The sequence below is a fragment of the Microchirus variegatus genome (assembly GCF_963457635.1).
Source record: "Microchirus variegatus genome assembly, chromosome: 22".
Classification (NCBI taxonomy): domain Eukaryota; kingdom Metazoa; phylum Chordata; class Actinopteri; order Pleuronectiformes; family Soleidae; genus Microchirus; species Microchirus variegatus.
The window spans coordinates 13,247,966-13,258,651 of NC_139823.1; the positions used below are offsets into that span (position 1 = coordinate 13,247,966).

At 37.6% G+C, this 10,686-nt stretch overlaps 1 protein-coding gene across 1 annotated transcript in view; it reads left to right on the forward strand.

Moving 5' to 3' along the window:
• Positions 1 to 3,113, forward strand: part of pth2ra (parathyroid hormone 2 receptor a) — a gene marked incomplete at both ends in the record, with an annotated part of 24,008 nt that extends 20,895 nt beyond the window's left edge. Inside the window, 2 exons of the mRNA XM_083908299.1 lie at positions 1,865 to 1,906; positions 2,718 to 3,113. Of these exons, the coding sequence (XP_083764425.1) occupies positions 1,865 to 1,906; positions 2,718 to 3,113 (438 nt within the window). The remainder of the gene's footprint in view (positions 1 to 1,864; positions 1,907 to 2,717) is intronic.
• Between the last annotated feature and the right edge of the window lie 7,573 nt (positions 3,114 to 10,686).

Consider the following 10,686-nt stretch of genomic DNA (forward strand, 5'->3'; position numbering starts at 1 on the left):
GTCACACTGTCACGCTGGCCTCATTTACATGATTTTGAACAGAGTAATCGTTAATGTGATCAGTAACACCTGCCTGTGCTTTTCCCGCCAAAACTGTCAAAACGGCTGCTGTGACAAAAGAGCTATTTGTCAAAGTCTGTGGTCTGTGTAAAACCATTCAGCGTCCACAGTTACTTCATTAACATTTTAATTTCACAGTGTCATATAAGCATAAGTCCTCTAAGGACACTAAAATGTGTGCAACACTTTTTTGGGGGTGTTTTTAACTGTAAAAATGCTAACTTATCTTAGCATTTTCTTAGCTAAATGCTACCCTTCTCTGTGTACATCAGCATTTTAATAGTAGAATAGTAAAGTATGATTATTATGAATGATTAAACAATTCTCAGACATTTTAATAAAACTTAACATTAAGAAGAGGATGATATTATACCAAAGGTGCTCAGCCGTACACATGGTATGTCATGTTTGTTTTCATCCTGTATACGGCAAAATTAAAACAAGTATAAATATCAAATTCAATTCCACCCACAGTCTTTGTTCAAAGGGAGCATCAGCACCCATGATGACAGTTAAGTCTAAAGCATGAATATTTTAATGAATAAATCATGACGAACTGTGTACTTTTGAAATAGTGGAAAAACTCACCATGTGGTCATCAGCGTTCGAAAAAAATGTGATTTAAATCTTTGAAGATACAGCATGCAGCATTTTCCCAATGGAACAAATTGAAAGTGGAAAAATATTGAGCTCTTGATGTAACACCATTATCACCATCGTTAAAATACAGACTTGACTTTTCACAGGAAGCAAATTTATTCCCAATAAGATCATTTACTCCCTCATCATCCTCCTCTTCCTCACACACTGGTTTTTGTGAAATTTCGATTAAGATGGAGCGAGAGATTATTATTTCATCATTTACTATCATTTGTTAGTTTAGTGTCATTTTCTACGCACTCTCAAAAGAGGTTGCATGGTGTCAGCTAAAAATGAATATTGTTAAACCGGAGACTCCCATCGGCCCCATCGAGGTGGCTTGGAAAAACATTAAGAAAAGAATAAATCACAGTCTTTGAGTGAAAGTAAAGTCATTAAAATGACATTAATCAAAGCAAAAGCGAGACACTGAAATGACATGAATCATAATAAAAGCTAGACATCAAAATGACATTAATCAAAATAGAAGGTTGACGCGGAAATTAAACATTAAAATTACTTGAAAAACAGACTATTATTATGCAATACTGTGACATAAATAACGCATTAATATCATATTGTGGTGTCTCTGGCAATCCCCACCCTGAGTAGCCTTCTGGTTTAAAAAGTAAAGCCTATAGGAGAAGTTAGCCACCAGGAGGCGAAGTCTATAAATAAGCTGTGATCTTGCAAATGTCAAACTCTCAATAATGACCACCATTCTATTTTATTTCACAGGCGTTAGATCGAGTAACGTGTGCCTACATCGATGCAGCACTGAAAGGGTCTTAATTGTAAAAAGACTCGGATATAAATTCAAAGAGTTAATAATTTTTTTTTACACGTGAATACTCTGAAACAGATTATACACACATTTTAGAGGACCACACAGAACGAACAAAGAGGGAAACGTGGTAATTCTTTGGCACAGGTGAATTTCGTGAAATTCATGAAATGACAGTTTAACAACACAGTCTGAATAGTTCTCTTGCCATCATGCAAGAGAATTGTGGATGTTGTGATATACATACATACGTGTATACATATATACATACATACATATATACATATATATCCACATATAATACATACACATATACCTATATATAGTTTGTATTCTTCTCACGGATAACTATGTCTTGTTTTTCCGCCCTCCTCTTTACAGGGTTTCTTTGTGTCTATTATCTACTGCTACTGCAACGGCGAGGTGAGTGCATTTCTGTTTCTTTTTAAGCAACAACATGAAAGGCTCACACACACACACAGAGCAATGCAAAGTAAAAACTACCTGAAAATACCTGCATACTGAGGAACAACGCTCTGCACCCTACTGTTGTTTCCTCATTGTATCCCACGAATGCTGCAATTCAAACAATTACGGCGATTTCTTTGCAAAATCGTATTGACTCAGAGCTCTTTAAGGCAATTTGTTATGATTCTGTCATTTGTCATACGCCGCTTCTTCTATGGGTCCCTCCTTTCAATGCACTTGTTAGTTTATTCGGCAAAAATGTGAGGGATGTAGATGAGAGAACTGGACAAGGCTGTGACAGCTGAGTGTTTGCTACCGTGAAGTGGCTGCATGAAGGTTTTCTGTGGAACTTCATAGATCAAACCAGATCGGTGACTTGTTTTTTTCTCTTTTCCATTAGCGATAGTACCTGCTATCTGGTGCTTTTTTTTTTTTTTTTAGTACTTGCTCTGGCGATGAACCAAGTGAGCTGAGCCCATACTTAAAACGTTGACGTCGACAGACTGCCGGCCTACGATTGGTCAGGGATAGGGCTGACACACCGGCAGGGCTCCGTTCCAGTTCCTGAACCCAATAGTGGAAAATGGGCAGACAATAGAGACAAAACCATTCACTCTTCCAGTTTACCTCAAAATAGTTTTCAAATTCTGGAAAAAAATAAAATAATTGCAGCTAAATTTTACCCACTGGATCTTCAGACCTTCAGAAAAACCTTCCGATCATTTTTGTCACAAAAGCTTTTCAAACAAACTTTTCACCCTCACAGGTCCAAACGGAGATGAAGAAAACGTGGACACGCTGGAACCTGGACTTTGAGTGGGAGGGCCCGGTGGTGTGCGGCCGCTACCGCTACGGCTCCGTGGTCGTCGGACTCAACAACAACAACAGCACCAGCAGCCAGTCCCACCTGGCGGGGGGCGGGCCTTCCACGCGCTCCACCACGCTCGTTTCAAGCCAAGCCTATCGACGCGCTGGTCCGCCTGCGGTCAGCCTGCACGCCACTCTCCCGGGTTACGTGATCAGCAACTCAGACCCGTCGATACCTGAAGAGCACGAGGACAGCGGGCCGAAGCGCGTGGACGATATCTCGCTGAAGGAGAATCTGCCCGTTCTAAACAGGAGCGCAGCGGCGGAGGCGGAGGACGAGGACGAAACGCTGTAGCGCTCGGGGGGAAAAACATTTTAAAGCTGTGCCGACTCATCTTAAACTCATTTAACTCAAAAGTTTGTTGTTTACATAAAAAAAAGAAGATAACTGCCTTGAAACAAAAGAAAAAGGAGGAAAAAGTACTGCAGACGTATCACCACTAGGCTTGTATTTTATCAAATGGTGCGCACAAAAACGTAAAAAGTTTACTTTATAAATGAGATTTTATGGGCATTTATTTTCCATGCTGTTGTCGTGGTTGTATTTGTTATAAATATCTGAAAAAAACGTAACCATGGGAACACAGGAACTACCGTAATTGGTTGATTGGGTCCACCAACCAATCAAGTACAAGTTTGTTTACATCCATTTCTGGCCAAACCAATAAAACATATATATATGTAGTGAATATTTTTATACTTTTAATATAATGCATTAAGTTTCTTGTCGTTGTCTTAATTGTATGCAAGTAGTTGGAGATCAAAATTAATTTGCCAAGTGTGGAGAAAATTGGATTTTCTGGAGATGTTAATGAAATGTTCTTTCTTGACCCTTAAGGACTAATGCAAATCAGTCCATCGAGCCAGTTCAATTAACAATGAAAAGACTGAAGGACTGGGAAATATATCGATATTATATTTATATATCGTGACATGAGATATGGTGATAAAGCGTCTGTGATGACGTTTCCTGCCTTTAAAGGTTGTAGCGTTGATAAATATTGAATACATTTTTGAAATACACTAAATATTATAAATGAAATATATAGGTTGATTGAAATATACATGGAATTGACACAATTATGTTATTATGGCAAAATTTGACCATATTTGTAAGCAATTTCATCATTTTTGACAAACAGATATGTGCCATGTGACCATAAACGGTAGCTATTTTTATTTGAGTGTGTTCAGAGTGTGTTGTCACTCTTCTTAGGAACATATCAGAAGAAAACTTCATGAGCCCAGAGAAACAATATCCAAAAATATCTAGCCTAATATTATTTATAAGGCATATCACCCAGACAGACCTCTATGCTTGAAAAGAAATGTATATTTGATTTATATATCGATATCGAATGATATAAAAAGGTCCATATAAAAATTTTCCATAACACCCAGCCTTGTAAATGTACTTTTACAATCACACAATGGTATATTGTTTGTATTATTTACGTCTCAAGAGATTTGTCAATGCAAATGTGAATTTTTCCACATTTATTATTATTCTGTGTTTACCACACCGAGGAAATTGGTCACAGTCCACAGCACAGATATTAAAAGTTATGCCGACAATCACTTTTTGCTCACTGTGAAGGGCTAACGTTTGTATGCTTTCATGTTAGCATGTACTTCAGTGAGTGTGGTGCAGGTGGTCGTTCATGTGCCTCTCCTGCTCCGGCAGCAAGCTTTAAAAAAAACAAAACAAACTGAAAAGATTCCTTGTGTGATCCTGTGTGTTTGTGCTAAGTGCAGCTATTCTTTTTGTCCCCCCTGTGTATTTGTATTTTCTTGTCCCTTCTCCTTGTGTCTAACCCAACCTTTCCTCTGTTATCTGCAAATAAATGTATGTGTATTTTCAACCAGTTCTTGTGAGACCACATTCTAGCAAATGTCACTTTATATAATGTGATCAAAACATTTTCATCCAAGGTTTTCCCTAAGATAATAATTACCCCACACACTGTGCGGTACGGTGTGGTCAAAGGGTCAAGTACGCTGTTTGATTCAAAGCAACAATTACCTGCTTTAACCACTTTAAAGTTGCACAAGCACTCGTGCTACTTGAAAATGAGTTTGGCCCTAGTTTCCCCTTGGGCTTACAAATGTGTATCAAAGACCTACAGAGAGAGAAAAACATAAGATAAGTTAGTACTTTATGGTCCGTTTGCACAGAAAATGGTCTTGCACCATCATTCTGACACGGATATAAGACAAAAGCAGAGTCAGGGTCGCCAATGGAATCCATTAAATGACACATTAAATACATAAAGACATTCAATTCAAAAGTCCTTTCTAGGGTGTTAATTTTTGTTAAGAAGTGAGATTGTGAGGAGGGCGTTAATGATTGTATCTGTTCCTTATATACTATATATATATATACATATAAACATTTACTGTATATATACATACATATATAATATATATATGTACATACATACATATATATATATATATATATATACATACACACATATATATATATATATATATATACATACACACATATATACCTATATATCGATATAGATAGATAGACATCTATCTATCTATATCTCAGTGATTAACATTTATTAGGGTTTATGAATTTATTAAACCTTATAAGTAAGGTTTATGCCACAGTCGCCCTGAATTAAAAGCTATGTAATTACTAAAATCAACAGCAAAAAGAAAAATAGTAACGCATATAATTATTTCAATTATACAATGTCAAATTATAGTTATTTACTCCTGCCGAGAAAAACAGTTTTAGTAGTTGAAAGTTATGCTTGATTTCACCTGATATTTAATAAGAAAAAATGTTAGTTTTAAACAAGCTTTTAAAGGATTTCTAAAATATTTATTTTAATAGTACGTCTATATAAATAAAATAAGACTGTCAATGCTTTACATTATCTACTATAAGAGCTGCTTCAGAAAACAAAACAACACAAGACTTCACCAAACATCAGCTCTGCCTCTGACGGAGTGAACCGCCAACAAATATGCTTTAACAAGACGGACAGAGATGACTTCTCCAGCTCCAGACCAACAATTACCACACAGTGTGTTTTTAAGAGGTCTCTCCTCCTGACTATCTGTCAACAACACCATCAGAGCACCAAGCTTACAGCTCTCTGCAGTATGGACTAGAACATGCAAGTGTAAGAGAAAAACGTATTACGCAGCCTAAATGCTCTGTGTTCTAAGGGTTAAACAGCACCAGGATGATTATAAGAAATATTAATGGATGTCTCCAAACAACCTTATGTCAATGGCTGGATTTAGATCAGTTCTTGGAGATGATAAATGACTAAACAATCTGGCAATCAGCAAGTAAGCAAAATACAAGTGGAAAAATCAACACAGAGCTTCAAGACGTCATATTACACCTTTTCTTTCAATTCACTTTCTGTCTTTCATAACGGTAACATCTGCTCCCACGCTACACAATTCATCTCCTCACAGTCGACGATGTGAACCCAAGCAATTAAGCGCTAAAAGCTGCAAGTTTAATCACATAATTAAATGGCGAGCGCGTGCGGCGTCACATCGCTTAGTCTTCATCAAGATTTCACTCACTCAAAAACGTCACTCGCTCCCCAGAGCTCATTGTGCAGACATCAGTGTTCTGAGATCTCATGATCTTTTCTTTGATAAAAGTGTTTTTTTTTGGCTAAAGCAAACCTTGACATGTTTATGTCTCGACGCGCTGAAATCCTCTGCAGCGAACAGCTACCACACAACTCATTAATGAACTCCAATATTGACACTTAGCGAGCGCATGTCTCATTCACATGGATGTTTATTAACCACCATCACTATGTTAAAACATACATAGGACAGAAGATAGACTTTACCTTTCAGCACAACTTCTATAGGCAATCTGATGAACTATATAAACGCACTGTGTTTTAAATCGGATTGAATTTATGGTGTTAAAGTGCTTTACAAATAAGAGTTGGGTGGGATTGGAAATGTACGTCAAAGTTCACTTGGCTTGTTTTTATGGACAAAAATAAAAGATAAAAGTCTGAAGATGGGTTGACCTATAAACACACACCCTCAGGATGTCCATATAAGGAGTTGTGTATAATTCCTGTGGGAACTGACCACTAAGGGTTGATTATGTAACAAAAAACATGAGTTTGCTTTTCAGAAAATGTGCTGTAATTATAAAAAGGCACAACAGGGCGATTAAATTCTCCAAAGAAAAGAATAGACAGCTTCATATGTTAATAGATACTTCCTGACAGAAAAGACTATTGAGTATGTATAAACACTATACAACTACTTAAGCTTCAGAGTTAATATTATGTGTTGTGGGCACGTCGTAGTTATTCGCGTCTGATGGATGTGTAACTTATTGGAAGTGAAATGCAGCGCAGTGTGGGGCAGGTATCACCAGACTGCGTGATACCTGCCCCACAGGGAATTTTAATGTCTTGCATTAAAATTCCCTTTATGATTTTCACCTGAAAGCCTTTTTTGATTAATATTGATAAGAACTCAGACTCAGCCGCTTACATGTGTAAAGGCAGGCGTGATATTGTGGTGCTGTCACAGCACCTCCTCCAGTAATGTCAAAAGTTATTAGTAGCAGGAGAATTTACTCATTTCATATAAAGCGGCTTCCTGTAATAAGTCATCATTTCTCTATTCAGAGCGGTCAAGGCTGCAACAACACGAGTGCTCCCAACTTGACATGTCTGAACATTCTCGAGTGCGCCTCTGTAATCTTCGTGACCTCAGGGTTTCACTTAAAGGCTATGAATTTCCAAAATGTCCACATGATTGCATGTAATCCCTCAGGTTTTTAAACGTTGTGGTAAAGCGATGTGTGTTCTGCTTTTTAAAAAGGAGTTGATTTTCAACAGTTATTTGAGACTGATTTCCACTCCACAGCCATCTGATTGAAGTCAAAAGGTTGCAACCACCTGCTTTTAATAGCTAATGGTCCTAATGTTTGCATCACGTGCTGTCTGTGAGTTTGATGACGATGTCATAGATATTTCCTTGCTATAATGCGGACTATGCAGATGCATAGGGCCCTCCAAGCCACTAGGGGGCCCTAAAGCTGAATGCTCAGCCTCATCTGAGTAGAATGAATTAAAGAGACCTGTCTTTATCTGTTGTTACCTCATGGGTTTATTAATTAAATGTAGCATATACAAATAATATAAGCCGTGGCTGGTGTTTTTGTGGTATAATTACATCTAAATAGTTCCTTACAAACTCCAATATTAGTTATATATTATTACAATTAGTACTTATTACTTTGCAAGTAATCACCTAATTTATTTTCTGTGGATCTTGGCCCACTTTATTTTATTTTTGACTTTTTTTATCTGTGTATCTTGCTTGTGTGGCTCAATTTAAGAAGTTTTATTTCCAATATGAGATGTATTAATATGACAGCGTTCTGTAGGAGTCGGCGATGTGGAGAAGGTGGCAGAGATAAGGAGGGGCGAGGTTGTGGATGTGGCTTTAAAAACATACAGGAGGATTTTTAATTGAATTCTGAAATTAACCGGGAGCCAGTGGAGTTGCTGTAGGCTTGGGGGGGGCGATGTGGTGGAATGAAGCGGGTTTTAGGGATCAGCTTCATTAATCCAATGAAGACGGCGCATGGATGGACACACACAGCTTATGGTTTTTTTTTCTCCACAGGGATCAGGGGTCTACAATATCATTACGCTCCAGTTCAATCCATAGGAAGAACCAGGCTGCAAAACTGAACACTACAACACTGCATAGTTTTATTTGTCTTGACGTGTTGCTCGAATGCTTCCCTGAGTGATGGCCAGAATACCATATACAGTATACCACACTAACACGTAACAGATTATACATGTGAACTCACTGGCCACTTCCATAATAATAGGCAAACCTATTCAACTGTACATTAATGCAGTTATCTCATGAGCCAGTCACATGTTGGCAGCTACAGTTATCTCGCGAGCTAAAGGCAACATTAACCCAAGTAACCATACTTTACAACTAAGTTATGCAGTTTTCTTAAGTCTCTGAACCTTGAAGGAGATGAACTCCAGCAGCTGAAGACCACACCGGACCCTTATTATGTACACATAACCCCTTAAGAGTGAAATTAAAAAATCAAATGATCTTTTAGCGGAATTTAAGCAGCTCGAGTGTCATATTTCTGAAACAACACAGCTAATCTCTTTGAGCCTAATAATCCATTCCTGAGAGGAATGACATGATTAATGTAAACAAAATACGTCATCTACAATTTGGCTGTGAATGACTTTTTCTTTTATGACAGAATCGATGAGACAGGGAAAATGGAATGCCAGTGATTTGACTGGGGGCAACTCTCATAATCAAATATTCAATTATACAATAATATATCACAGAACATTCTAGCACAGAGAGTGAGACCGAGAACTGCAAATGAAGATGGTGGAGCGTGAAGGAAATGAGATTTCACAGAGAGAGAAACGCACGCAAAGAATGTGACAGAAGAGATAATGAGACAGAGATGCTAACACAGAATACGTCAGTCGCTAATGCTCCACTGTGACCTTTAAGGTACAACTAACAAAGTGTTCCACACCACATAATATTAGCTGTTTGCAGAGTCGATGGAGGTGATGGGAGTCAGAGAAGATGCTGAGGTGAATAACGTATCACGTCAGTCTGGAATACCACCAAAATATTGAGTCATGTTTCAACTAATTAATCTCACATTATGAAATTCATGAATCTATATTTACCGCAATTAAAAGTTTGCTTTTCTTCCAAAGAGTAAATTACGGATTAATTAATCGTGTTTTTCTTTCTAAACACAGAAACTACACATTTCACAGAACTATGGGATTTCAAAGAGACTCAGGCCTATCGAGTGCCTGCCAGGTAAACTTAAAATAAAGGCCAACATAATATAGTTGACTGCCATCCTGTATGCAACAAGAACATACGGTGGCCCTGAAGTGCAAATCACCAACACAAATAGGAAATCACATGCTATTAATGGCATTTCTGGCAACTCCATCCAAATAGAAATGACTTTTCTGTCTTCGTTTACATCACTGCGTGTTAACCCTTTAAGGTACTACTCAACCATTTGGTCGACCACACTTTAAGCCACTATATCTCATTGAAAAATGCATCAAGCTGAACTCACTTGATCTGAATGTTGTACTTTATGAATTATGCAAACCAGGTTTATTATGACATCTCAACCGTTTGGGTAGAGGCCTGTATCTAAACTACTGTAGGGTCTAATTAAAATATATATATATTGACTGTCATTATTGTTATAAGTAAATAAAATAAAATAATAAAAAATGCAAAGAAATACATTTTCCTTTGCTTTTTTCTTGGTGTGTACCTTAAAGGGTTAAAAAAGAAGTTACTGTGGTATTTTCACCACGACTTTCCCTGTGGCTTTGGGAAAGCATGTACTATTTTGTTTAAGACATAAAAGGATCACGTCCATCTTGGATTAGTCTTTATAGTCTAATTTCATTTTAGTCCTCATACCCTAGTGGCAAATGAAACACTCTTCTGTAAAGCGCTGCTGTCAATCCATGCCATCAGTGGCTCATTATCTCGGTACCAAGGCTAGCAGAAGACAACATTACACAACCCAGCTCCGGCTGTTTTCACACTCGGGATTATTGAAAGGATCACATATATCAGTTCAGGTCTGTCAGGTTTCTGGGATACATTGCACAATCTCTATGAAAGTGCTTAGCTGTCACTGACAATATGGCGGTATGAGTCAAACTTGGTGATGTGACATATTCGAGCTCTATAGAACACACGAGACACAGCACAAACTGCCTACCTTTGTAGATTCGACAAAATATACAGTAATCATCATTATTTATGATTAAATTATAATTAAACGTAGGAACAAAGTC